At 40.3% G+C, this 13,891-nt stretch overlaps 1 protein-coding gene across 6 annotated transcripts in view; it reads left to right on the top strand.

The window, feature by feature from the left end:
* Positions 1-13,891, top strand: part of phactr4b (phosphatase and actin regulator 4b) — a 53,851-nt gene that overhangs the window by 35,974 nt on the left and 3,986 nt on the right. For 5 of the 6 annotated variants that reach the window (XM_038285411.1, XM_038285409.1, XM_038285410.1 and 2 more), the window contains 7 exons: positions 1,933-2,433; positions 6,250-6,582; positions 8,631-8,762; positions 10,379-10,907; positions 12,669-12,952; positions 13,274-13,466; positions 13,634-13,689. In XM_038285411.1, coding sequence (XP_038141339.1) covers positions 1,933-2,433; positions 6,250-6,582; positions 8,631-8,762; positions 10,379-10,907; positions 12,669-12,952; positions 13,274-13,466; positions 13,634-13,689 — 2,028 coding nt within the window. The remainder of the gene's footprint in view (positions 1-1,932; positions 2,434-6,249; positions 6,583-8,630; positions 8,763-10,378; positions 10,908-12,668; positions 12,953-13,273; positions 13,467-13,633; positions 13,690-13,891) is intronic. The other variant, XM_038285412.1, reaches the window with a different exon arrangement.

Here is a 13,891-nt window from a genome sequence, read left to right as displayed (position 1 = left end):
AACACTAGAGAAAGTATAAAAACAAATTTATGTAAATACAGGGTTTTATTAGCAGTTTCTATTTGAATAATTATTTCTAGCAAGAAAAATTATTTTACATTTTACAAAATTTAACATAAAAATGCAAATTTTGTTTTTACACTGGTAATAAGATTATGTTAGTTTCTATAGTAGCCATTTATTTTACCCTTCCTTGACTCGTTGCCAAAAACTTTGAAACCAGTGCTACCTTTACAGAGTAAAGAGGGTCTCTGCTCTAAGAAGCGGTCCATCTCTGTTTTCTTGGCTAGTAGAAAAACATCTAAACGCCTCATTTTGTTTTTAATAGGGGAACTTTCAGGGAGTTTCCCTTCCTTTATCAACTTTAGGTTTGCTAAGGATTCAAATAAGCAAAGATTCAAAATCCTAATTCTGTTTTCACAAACCTGCATATGGCTTTTAATGCTTGAGTAATGCTTAATTTTTGCCTATATTGAAAATGCACTGTAATTTCCCCTTTTTTGTTTTCAGAAATAGATCTAAGCTACTATAAGCCTCAATCTGTGGTGTGTGTTTTTAATATGATCAGTGCTAAAGCTTTAATGCATCAAATAAATGTTAAAATGTGTGAATTTAGGATATTTGTTCTCCGTCGTCAAGCTGAAGAATGAGGCCTACTTGGCATTTTTAGCTAGTAGGACTCCGGAGTCAGCTGAGAGGTACCGGCAGGCCAAGCGTGCGTTTTTGTGGGTGTCGCAATGAACGCAGAGACGTCCGAGCCCCTTCCACAGACACTCTGCTGCACCTCTCCCAAATTGTAGGTGACCGCAGACAGTGCCGCAGACAGGAGGCCTCTGATTGGTCAAATCTACATCCGCTCTACACTAGGCGTATCTCTTGTTTGGTACCTTACCGGCTTGCTTTGTTTGTATTACCGCCATTGCGGAAAACGACTTGTGAAGATGGACCATCTAGAAGAGCGAGGTGCGTGAGAACGCTGGGACCCTTTTTCCACCTGGATCCCCACTCTTTTCCACCCTCATGTCCCTCCATTGTCGCACAAACTTGCCCCACTTCCTCACCGCCTCGGGCCGTATCTAGACCCACAGCTACTTTATGATTGCCCTTCTTGCATTGTGACGTGGAAAAACATAGTGCAGACTACGCTTTAAAATTGAGCATAAATCAAAAATTACTGGATCATACCTGCAACAAGCTCAGTGCGACACACTGCTGCGGAAGTATAACCAGCCCTTTAGAGGCGGACTCATCCATCAGCCAGGCTGAAGTCACCAAGGTAGTTAGAGAGCTTCTTGGTGGCAAGAACCCTGTGGGTGGATGAGATTCATCCTGAGTACCTTAAGTCTCTGGATGTGGTAGGACTATGTCTCTAGGCTGGCCTGGTGTCGCCTTGGGGTCCCCGCAGAGCAGCTGGAGGAAGTGTGTGTGGATCGGGAAGTCTGGGCATCTCTGCTTAGAATGCTGCCTCTGCAACACAGCCCCGGATAAAGCAGAAGAAAATGAATGATGGAATGAATGTTCTTCCCTGTTCATGCTGCTAGCATGGCCTTTGCTAAAAGATAATTAGCGCCTTCTTCTTTGATTTCCCCCACCTATAGACAGGGATATATTTTAAACTTAGCATAGCCCTATCTACAACCTGAGCTATAATTAAAGCAAGTATAACTGATTCAGATTTAGAAAGCTTTATTAACCCAAGGTAGACATTAGATTACAGTTAGCTGTTTATTTCAAAGACTAGATATTATATAATGTGACAAACAGTGGTGTCACAGGTCATAATGACGGTAACAGCTATTTGACACTGTCTGCATGCTGTCGCCCTGTTTGCAGGCATCCTTTTGCAGGACAAACAGTTTGTTCTTACCTACTGTTACACTTATTACTGTTTTATGTTAACTTATTGCTTTGCTTGTGTTTCAACCTTTTCAGATGGAGAGGCACAAAATGTGAAACAGTCTTACGTTAAGAATGGCCACACACTTCCAGTCAGTGGAGGTGGAGGAGTCATCGGCACCGGGAGGAGCCCTGGTAACCAGGTCAAGCACCACGGAGAGACAGACTTTAGGATGAACCCTGGGAGGCTCACCCAGCCAGAGGACCACAGGGGCCGCTCTCCCTCAGACGGAGACCGGCGTGGAGCTTTGTGCTCCAGGGGGGCTGGACTCCATGAAGAAGGGTGGAGAGGTGGGGGGGTGGGGGCACGTTCACATGGGGATGGTGAGTGGAAATCCAACTTGGCCTGGCAGGGACAGATCCACGCTCAGATGGATGAAGGCAGGCGGGTGGGCAGGCTTCACCCCGACGATGGGCAGAGGAGACTGGGGCTGCAGAAAGCCCCATCGGAGGATGGCAGAAGGAGGCCTGCAGAGGCGGACTGGAAGCCAACGCTCCCTCGTCATGCTTCTGCAGAGGAGGGAAGAACCCGCAGAGGTAAGTCTCTACCCTCCTGCTGCCCAAAATGTTCTAAAAACTGCAATGATAGAATCCTAGCTAGGTGTTGTAATGAAAATCATAGAAAACATTACCATTACCCAACCTGACCTCGATGACGTATCATGAAGGTAAGAGGTGCACCTTCAGCTCTGTATTTTTTCCCTCCATCTTGCTGTCACTCCTCAGCTCATAGTGCTGTTCTCCCAGATATAGACAGCCTCCTGTCGGCTCCCAGGAGGCTTGCTCCAGCTATGCTTCTTATTCAGGAACAGGAGAGAACAGATCGTCCTCCCTTCGCCTCTCCTAATTAATCTGTCATGATCACTACACCCATTATTGCTCTTGAATGCTCATACTGTGAGCTCACAATGGCTCCAAAAACACAAAGCTAACAGCTAAACTGGACATGGAAGATAATAATAGTTTTTTTATTAACTCTGACCTCTAAAAAATTTACTGCTTTTCCTTTTAATGTGATAAATAAAATTATCTTTGACCTGTACATTCAACATCTGTATTTAGATTAAATTACACATCCGTTGTCTCACTTTTCTGGTTAGGTTACTTATTTATGCAGTTAGTTTCACTAGATCTTTCTATTAAATTAAAAACTCCTAAATACAATCAAATGCCAAACTGTTTTTAGGATGTATCTGAGATAGAGAATATTGAAAACCAATCTAACATTCATACTGTAGTTACAAACTCCCTTATGATGTTACACCAAATGAAACCACTCTAAAATAGACTGTTTGTCTTTGTAACAAGGACATGTAAAAAATGTACAAGAGGGATAAAGACAAAAGAATATATTTCTAACAACAAATCCTTAAAAATTGTATGATGTAAAAGGATTGTAATGAATGAAATTGTTAATTTAATGGGAATAATTTATTCCTTCCTTGTGCCTCTTGCAGCTTGTTCCTAAATCTCACCTTGTATTTTCCTTTTCTCTCTCTCTCTCTCTCTCTGACGACCCTTTCTCTTCCTCTCCTACTCTCTTTCTATCTTTATCACATATCCCGCTTTCTGTCCTGGTTTTCTTTCTCTCTGCCTCCTCTGTGCTTGATTTGGACTTCCTGCTTTACTCCGGATGATTTCCTCTTTGGTTCGGTGATGTCATGTTGATAAAGGTTCCTCTGTAAATAAATAGCTCTGTACCTCGGAGCTGTGACTTTGAGAAATGGCCTGGGAGCAGCAGTGGGCTGGTCAGAAGGAGGTGGGCTTTTTGTGGTCGTAATTGCAGCTGCCCACACTGTTTACCTTCACAGCTGATCCCCAGATAATACCCGTTCTCAAACAAGAGCTGCAGTAGACGGTGCTTCGAGTGGTGCAGCTGTAGAATTGCTCACTTATGCTCTTAGCTGTAACGTTCGGAGCTTTGCAGAAAGCTATTTAGTAAGGATCTGCTTTTTACGTTTCCTGCCAGTTGCATTTTCTTTTTTAGAATAAATTAAAGATAAATTATTCAAACAGTAATTGCGTCTGGCAAGTTGTCTATTTTTGTGTTATTTTAATGTAACTTTTATGCCACAAGCCCATGACAACTTCCCCACATTGTAAAACTGGTCTGGCTCGGCATGGACGCATAGAATATGCTTACACTGCAACATATGCACCGCTTGTTAGACCAGCTGTGGAGACATGGTTGACCGGTGCTGGCAAAGAACAGTTTCAGCACTGGCAACAGATGTCAGCCTAATACCCACCTGGAAACATCCATGTAGAGACTTAAAAATGTTACATTCTTTAAGTTTTAATCTATCCTAAAAATCTCACAATAGTGAAGTAGCTTTACAATGTCTATTTTGAACCCTAATAACCTAAGCCTGAAATAGCAATCATTTTTCAAGAGACTGTAATCACAAAACCCAATCAGTGGATATGAGAAATAGCATCACAATACTTTTTTTGTAGGGCTGAAACAATGAATGGGATTAATCGTGATTAATGAATATGATTATTGAAATAATCGTCAACTCTTTAAGTAATCGATTAATAATTAAATGTATTATAGAGACTGTAAATGATGCCTTTAGCTGACAGAGAAACCCTCTCAGAGCAGTAATTTTATAAAAATTATAAAAATATATGTAAACATTTTTAATTTAAGATAAAAAAAGAACTTGTTTGTCTGTCAATATGCTTTATCCAGAACTCCTCAAGTGGAAAAGTTTTAGTTTAACCTGGTGTAATTTAGTAAAAAATCTTCTTTAAGGAACCTTTGGCTATCAGATTATTAAGCGATTAATCTAAAAAATAACTGACGGATTAATTGATGCAAAATAATCGTTAGTTGCAGCCGTAGTTTTTTTGTATTTTAAAATTATGTATGAGAGCAAAAAAAAACCCTGCCACGAAATATCTATTTCAAATAGAATGAAAATAATGAAAAAAAGCCAATATTAAACAGTAAACGGCAGCTTTCCCAGATAGTATTTTGTTTCTCTTTTTTATTCATTTAATACACCCGCCATTCCTGTCAGATATTTAAGCCAATTTTTACGTTTTTATTAGATTTATTCCTTATCTTTTTAAATTTCAACATGAAACTGTTTTTAAATCTGGTTTTATGTGATGAATTTTGAGAAAATAGTCTAAATAGGGGAAAGGAAATTTTAAAAAATCCTGTTATGTTGCCTATAACAGCTCAATGCCTGCATCTTTTTTAGTTTAGAGAAACAGTGTGAAGGGGTGTGAAAAGACAACAACATGAAAATGATCCATCCTTGTCAGACTGCCAGAGAATAAATGGTAGTTTTATTTTCCATGGTGAAAACATTAAATTATTTTTCAATGAAGAAGAACAAAATGACTTCAGACTGAACCATCAGCCAAAAAAAAAAAAAAAAAGAAAACTATCTAATGTCTCAAAAGAACTAACCTTCTTTAAAATAAATAAATAGACCACATGAAAAATAATTTACCTCCCTGACCTAAATAAACGGGAAAAACCATAATGAAAAAGTAAAATACAGTCCACAGCAGCAACATCTTATACATCCCCTTCCCCCAGGAAGCCCATGCGTTTCATCCTTCTGGATCCACCAACTTACTACACAGAAGGAAAAACAGACTCCTTTCAACTTTTCTATTCATAAAACACAGTAACACCTTCATATCTGGAGCTCTTAAGCTTAGCTTAATTAGTCATCCAAATACAAAAACCTGACAGTTACTAGGTTGTATTTACAAGATTTTATCCTGCCAGGAAATATGGTCAACCTGCCCTGTGATATCCTTCACACCACCATGAAACAGCCTAAAGTTGTTCAATTTAGTGTTAACTGCAGCTAATGTTGTGCTGTTCTTGTTATTTTTATCACTGCATGACAATGGCTGTCACATTTCCCTATTGAGCACTGAAAAATGCTGCCACACAAACTGTTTGCAAGTGATGGAGCTTCCTTGACTCCTTTGGTTTGTAAAAAAAATACCCTGACGAGGAGTCTTCATCGTTTGAGTCAATCAGTAACACACAGAATGTCAAGAATTGCTTATTAGCAAATAAAATCAAACCATTCATATTTGCATTATAGACTAATATGCCTCATCAGATTATGTTATATTGTGACAGAAAGTGAAAATATCTTAAGATATTTTTACATGCTAAAACTGCAAAATCTGTAAAAAATGCAACTCATTTCTAGTGATCAAATGTCCCTGGCTGCTGTGTAATAATCAAAGGACCCATATTAATGTATGCATATGTAAATATATATTCAAACTCACTGTCACGATTTAAATTTTTAAGTAAACTTTGAAACACAACTGTATATTACATATAACCTGTCTGCTGCTCTGTGTTCGTAGAGTCAGACAGCCATTTTGTGCCTGACCAAGAGGCGCTGCAGGACACCCTTCGTGAACCTCTGCCACCTAAACAGTCAGTTATGCCTCCCAAGTGGCTGATGAGCTCCCCCGCTGAACCTGGCAGTGACGGCCCACCTCGAACCCCATCCAATCACCCCACCATCCAATACTCCTCCCCCTCAGCTGGGACTTCCAAACCAGTTCGATCTGTGTCTTCTGCGGGTACCAATACTCATCAGCCTTCACCTTCGGCCCTAACGCCCACCTCTCAGGGCACCAAGCAGGCTCCTCCGCCTCCACCGAAGCCTGTAAATAGGAACAACGCCATGCTGGGTAAGTGCTGCAAAATCACAGAGGTGAATACTGTGAACTCAGGAAATGTCGACATTTTCATGTTTTAGACCTGAGAAACTCCACTTACTCACTTTCTGACATTGTGCCAATGATGTCATTTGAACAGCTTGAGAAGATTTTCCCAGGCTACTTATTTATCATGCATCGACTCTTTTGGCGTCAACATTTTCAGCATTTTACACTCTGAAGATAACAGAGCCTCTAGTGACTGTGCTTTAGTGCAGACAGTAGTTGTTGTTTACAGTGAGGTGTTTTGTCTCATCTGGGATCTTGCTTTAATTCCCTCTTGGCCAAGACTCGCTATTATTTGCTCTCGTCTTAACAGCACATCTGTTGATATTTAGCTTCATGATAAATGAGCATACTCCTTGTTCCTGACGTTAGAGAAACTAGCCATCCATGTTTGTAATGAGGTGCATGGTTTGCTTTAAAGAGACAGTTGTTATTGGATGATTCACTGTTCCAGCTTTGGAAAGCATGAACAGTTATCATTGTCCTGTGCAGTACTGGAATAATTCAAAATTCAAAACAACTACCGGTAACTCGGTTTAGATAATGTTAAAGAATAAAAATTACAATGTCTTACAGATTTCTTAAGTTTTGGCTTATTTTTCCTCATATAAATTACCAATATTTTTAAAACAAAAACCTGAGAAATGCTAAATGTTGGTTTTAATTGATAATTTTATTTAGTTTGGAGAAAAAACTGTCCAAACCATATTTAAAAAAAGCCATTTGGCCCCCAGAATTAAAGAATTGGTTGCACTGCCTCCTGGTGGCCACAAAATATCCACAAACATTTCGTCATTGAGGGTGAATTTTAGCAGAGCTGCTTCAGTGGGCACAACTCAACTATGCACAACTCCACTACTTCCCGAAATGACGGCGGCTCTTTTGTTTCCTGTCTTTCATTACTGGATGAACTGATTAATGCAGGTGTGAGTGGCCATGGATACTGAGGTCGGAAACACCTGGATTAATAAGTTCACCCAGTAGAAAAAAAAACAGGAAACAAAAGAGCTGCCTGAAGTCAGCAAGTAGTGGAGTTGTGCATAGAGCCCATTCAACAACAGTGCTCAATCTTTTAAAGCTGAGCTTGTTGGAGGTTATGCTACAACATTAAATCCCGTTTAAACTAAGACTTAGACTTGGCCATACCTAAAACATTTAGTTTTCATTTATAAGCCATTCAGAGATGGCATCCTGGTAGAGAGCTTGGCAGAGAGCAGAATTCATGTCAGTCATTTGATGATTGGATAGCCAAAGGTTCTTAAAGAAGAATTTTTACAAAATCAAACCAGGTGAAACTAAAACTTTTCCACTGAAGGAGTTCTGGATAGGACGTATTGATGGACAAAAATGTTTTGTTTGTTTTTTTATCTTCAATGCAAAATGTTTTTTTTTTTTTTTACAATGTTGGTATAACGTCTGCTCTAAGTGGGTTGCTTTGTCAGCAAAAGTTATGTTTTAGAGTCTCTATACTCCAGTTACTATTTATCAATAGTCGATTAATCACTATTAATCTTAATTGTTTCAGCCCTACTGACCTTCACTAAGGCAAGAAATGCCTGCAGTGCTTCAGATTTTGTTTTGGGTTCTTTCGCAACCTCCTACATGAGTCATTTATGTCCTCTTGGAGCTGTTTTTAAAGTACTCATGGTAGGGTTCAGAGGTGATCCACTTTTTCTCCATTTGTGAATAATGGCTCTCACTGTGTACCTTCGGTAGAATCACTGCAATACCAAACAGGGACGTTTTCAAGGAAAGATTATCATTTGCAAACTGCTTTCTGTATTTACTCGCATTATACTTTTTTTGTATTTATTTTTTTAGATGATGAGGAAGCAGATATTTCTTTCAGGTTACAGTCATTCATAATATTATTCAACTGCCTTTGTTTTTTTGTTTTGTTTGTTTTTTATCATAGTATAGTATAACTATACAACCAACAGCTTTGACAGCACCTCCACGTAGCTTCATTAATCTAATAAGCACTCGTTGAAAGGCCTCCATCTCCTCCCTACTAGTATCCGCCCTGCAGGGGGGAGAAAACGCTCAGCTTCCCCTCTACTGGTCCTGCTGGAAGCGGGAGTGTGACTACGACGTCTACTTGTCTCTGCCCGTCTACCTGTGCCGGCGGGCTGGGGGCCTGCGCTCAGGTAAAAGGGAGATGCTTATGTCAGCAGGTCGCCCCCTCCTCACTTCAGAGTCTTTCTTCTTCATCGTTTCACGCCCCTTCTTGCTGCCAACATGTTTTTTTCTGCTGCTATACCTTTAACTTCTTGATTGAATTCCTTTCTTTTGATGCTCTAAATAAGAGTTGCATGCTTCCAATAAGCTGATACTGAGCATTGCTTTGTGTTAAGACAAGGAAGCTTCTTTGTTTTGATTTGTTTTAGAGGCTATATGTGTGAATAAGGACACTCCTTGAGCAGATTTTAGCTGCACTGCGTCATTTTTTACGTATAATATTATGAATTAAGATCATATTATGATAAGAAAGAATGGACAAGTGCATATGAAGGAACTTGGAAGTAGAGTGGAGAAATGGTTTGAGATAACAGCTTGACTTCAGGTAGAGAGGAGGATGTTTTCCTCTCAGGCATAACCAACTGCATGTTATAACCCTGAGACCTCTGCTGCTCTCTCACTGCGCCTCTAGAAAAAGCTGTGCTTTTTCAACTGTTCTGAAAAGGTTTGGAGGGCTATATACAGTGCTATGCAAAGTTTTTTGTTTTTTTTTAATATAACATTTTTTACATTATAGCCACAAACTTTTAGACATTTTAGATGCATATAAAATAGATCCTAATTGTGACCTGGAAGGAAAGGGATTGCTAGCTTTCTATTTCTTTAAAAGTGAAAATATATCCTGCATTTGTGTACATTTATTCTTAGATAAATAAATGTTGTTGTTTGTTTTTTTGTATTTTAAAGCCTGTGTTTGTTTCAGAAGATAGTTAGATAAGATTAATAAGCAAAAAGCATCATAAAGACCAAGGAACATAGCAGGCAGGTCAGAGAGAAAGCAATGGAGACGCTGAACTCAGGGTGAGGTTAAAAAAAACATCCCAAATTTTGAAAATGTAAAAGCTGTGCAAACCTACCAGGACATAACCATGCAGCTAAACTGATACGCTATCCGACATTCTCGTTATAATGGTCCTAATTTAAAAACCACATATAATTTTCTTCCATGTCAGAGTTGCACCCTGTTTTTAAAGATGTCTATCACATGAAATGCCTGCAGAGCATGTTTTGGTTCTGCAGGCATTTTAGTTTGTGGCTGTAGAGTGATAAAATGTTCAAGGAGTACACATAATTGTGCAAGCACTGTAGTAAGTATATAGCTGTGCATGTAAAGAGCTGAAGCTTTGTGTTTAGGAGCCTATTTTGCTCGATATGAGGCAAATTATGTAAGCTTTGATGGACTGTTTAGAATCTGGCTGTGAAGAGCATGTATGCATCTTGTTTGTCTCTCTGACCTGAGGCACATGCAGCACTCTGCTCTACTCGGGCAGAGTGTGTGTCTCTGGCAAACGCTGCATATGTGCTCCGATGCTCAGTCACACATGTAATAAAAGTGTTTTTTCATGTGTATTTAATGATTGCACGTGTGACTGAAGTTTGTGCACACATGTCACTGGGGCAAACTGCGCTGAAAAAAGGAATCTTGCCAGCAGCTGACTGCTATGTTTAATCTGTAACTTTCTGATTATGATTGAAACTATTTGATAAAAAAAAGAAATGTGTGTTTTTCTTTTTTCATTTGTAGCTGAGTTCCACCAAGTCACAGGGGGTGCAAGTCTTCATCCATCGAAGCCCTCTCCTCCAATGCCCCCTAAGAGAACGACCCCGGTCACTAAACGCAGCACTGAGGACTCTACTCCGAGCCATCCCGTCACCCCGTCCCCACACTCTGTGGAGGACCACAGCAGCCACACTGTGGGCTTCCAGCTCCCCCCTCCTCCTCCCTCCCCACCCCTGCCAACCCACATACCGCCCTCTCCGCTCCGCCAGCACATGCACTCCCATCACCTCCACCATCAGCATTCCTACCCACACCCTCTGCCTCAGCCCATACCGATGCTGTTCGACCCACCGAGTCCAACGGTGGAGTCGCCCCAGAGACCAGCCCCTGTCCCGCTTCACATCATGATCCAGAGAGCCCTGTCCAGTCCTGGCCCGGCGCAGCCTCATCCAGACGGGGCACAGCGAGCGCATGCGTTGCTCTTTGAAACCCCTCCAGAGTATCAAGCGGATCGCGGCCGACCTCTGCCTGTCAGCATTCAGCCACTAAAACTGTAAGTCTTTGTTTTAAAGTGTCATGTGGAGAAGTTCTGGCATTGAACAGTACAGAAAATAGCAGTCATTACTGCAACATCAGTGTTTGAAATGTAAAACTCCAAGAATCTGTTTGGATGCAGTATCTTGCATATTATAAAGTTTGACGTAAAATCTTTATATTTAGATTTAACCAGGAAATGTTAGCCTAGTAAACTAGCCCCACCCGCCAGCGGCCAAAATCAGTTTTGCCTGCGAGTGGTGTGACGACAAAGCTGCATGACGCTGGAGAAAGCACAACATGGAAGATGGCAACAACTATTGAACAGTTCTCGTTTGACTCAGCTTTGGTATCAGTTTTGGAAGGATTAGACTTTTTTTTGTTGAAACATGAGCAGGAATAGGCTCTACGCTCATTCCTTTTTAAGAAGGACGTATTCGCCGTTTTACTGACAGGCTGTTGGTTTACACTCCCCCATCAGCTTTCTGTCGCGCTTACTACGTTACAGTCAGTTGTGCTCATTGGTCAGAGCGTTGGCCAATAGGCGCAGGCATGGTTTGAAATGCAACAGGTTGTTCTCATCAACAATCTTCCAATGTCTCATTCATCGGGGCCAGACTAAATTACACATTTAATCTCACATTTAGTCTGGTTTATCAGGCTAAGGAAATGTAATTTTAATTAAAGATCAGAGATGTTCACATGTAGGGAAGACTCCTTTAGTATTGTAAAATATCTTTTAAGCAATCAAAGAAGCCAAAAAACAGACACCTAACCTGTTTTCTATAGCTACTAATGAGACACCAATTCACTGCATTGAAACAATATGTCAAACAGTGGCCCTCTCCTTTGTATTCTAAACTAGTAGACAGACTAAAGAATGCTTAGTAAGACAGACTTGGGTTTAATGAAGAATATGGTCGCACCTTAATGACACAGGATCAGTTACATTCCTTACAATCACAACTAAACATGCTCTGCTCAAAACCTTACAGTAGATTTTCAGTCCTCTGTTTTTAAAGCATTTCAATTGCCAATACTGATTTAAGCAGATTTCCCATTCTAAACGATAGATAGGAATATATAATAAAGTACAATATATTTGACATAAGGTATGTTAGAAGCAGAGTTAAGAGAAAACCAGTTGCTGTGAAACCATATTTTATTAACATTTGAAAGCAAGACAAAAGTAGGACAGTGTTTGAATATTTTTAAGAGCTTATATTTGTGGTTATGCAGCGTCCGTAGCTAAAACCTCATAATCCAGGTTTATCCCTCAGAGAATGCAGTGAGCACCTCAATTCAAAGATGGCTGCCAATATTTCCAAATGAGCATGTTTCACCACAAACTCGGGTTGAAAACTTAGAAGCCCTTTAAATGCAGCCCAAATGAACACCAGACGTTTATCAATATGCCATACAAATTAGTTTATATCTTCTTACATGTCCGAGCTCCTCTAGCGCCACTGATACTGAACATAAAAAACTTTCACTCTTTTCTTTTTCTCTAACTAACCGGACATGCATTGGTCTCTGGCCTGTAAAATGTGTGGAGTTTTAGAAATATTTTTTGAATTATTTAATTTCTGCAAAACCTAAATATTCAATTCAGTAACAGAGTCTCCCCAACAACTGTCTGTTGTAAACTTTTTAGATATAAGGCTGACTCTGGGATATGCTCCCTGGACAGAAAAATGATTGTAAATGTCGCTGACGAATAAGTAAAGACGAGTTCATCATCAGGTTAAATAACCGTTAATCATTTTGCCCTCGCTGTCAGATCTGAAGATGACTACTCAGAGGAAGAAGAGGAGGAAGATGATGAGGAAGAGGAGGAGTACGATGGGGAGATCCCGCAGCCGGAGCTGGAACCTCGGAGTCGCCGCTGCCTGGTCGGTGATGCTGGTGTTTGTGTCCTTCCTGGTGAAAATAGCAGCGAGGAGGAGGAAGATGAGGAAGACGATGAGCGGGGACAGCAAGACGGGCACGGGGAAGACAGTGATTCAGACGGTCCTGTGCTTCATAAAGAGGAAGACTCTGATGAAGAGGATGAGCCCCCACTCAGTAAGCTTAGCCTCGATTTAACAGAGAAGTCATTTAAATGATAATTTGCAACGTTTCTGCAGAGGGAAAAGCATGAAATTTGATTATTTATTTTTTTTTTAGCTCTGAATTAGTTTGCAAAAGAAAAGTGTAGAAAAATATTGGTATTTCCTATCTGTTTAAAGATAGTTTTTATCCTTACAGCCTAAGATTTTTGCAGGGATATGGATATTAAACTATTTAGGGACCCGTTTTATTGTTTTGTTATGTTAAGTAATGCAGAGTTCTGAGCCTTCTTTGCAGCTACCACCTCTCACCTTTTTTTGCATTTCTGTCATGCAGGTGCCCTGGCCAGCAGGGTCAAGAGGAAGGACACTTTGGCTCTGAAGCTGAGCGGCCGTCCCTGCGCCCCGGATAGGTTCCCGCAGGAGAGAAACAACCGAGAGGATCAGCCTCCAGGGCAGACCGGCCTAACCTGGCAGAGCAGGGAGCAGTGGGAGGCCATTCGTACACAGATTGGCACTGCACTCACAAGGTTATTATAAAGTCTGTCACACTGGTTTGAGGCATAAACAGACAAAGTTAAACGGAACCTTTAAAAGTTAATACACAAAAAGATGCTTAGATCATTTTCCTATCTATTGCTTGACTAAAAAATTGAAAACAGTGTAGTAATAATGTTTTTTGTGTTTTTTTTTCCAGGCGGCTTAGTCAGAGACCAACTGCTGAGGAGCTTGAACAAAGAAACATCCTTCAGCGTCAGTATTAACTGTCTCTCTCCTAAAATCTGTCAGTAAGACACAGGAATAGCTCATCAATTTCTGCTATAATAGTTCAATCTGTGAATGACTTTTTGTTTTTCACTGTTGCCGTACTACATTCAAACGTGCAGCAAATCTGCCTATATAATTTGTGCTTAAAAAGGTCTTTCAAATCAGTTGAGAGTTCTAATTTTGGAAA

The sequence above is a fragment of the Cyprinodon tularosa genome, unplaced genomic scaffold (assembly GCF_016077235.1).
Source record: "Cyprinodon tularosa strain WSP-4 unplaced genomic scaffold, ASM1607723v1 ctg210, whole genome shotgun sequence".
Taxonomy (NCBI): domain Eukaryota; kingdom Metazoa; phylum Chordata; class Actinopteri; order Cyprinodontiformes; family Cyprinodontidae; genus Cyprinodon; species Cyprinodon tularosa.
This window is presented reverse-complemented; position numbering and strand designations above follow the sequence as displayed.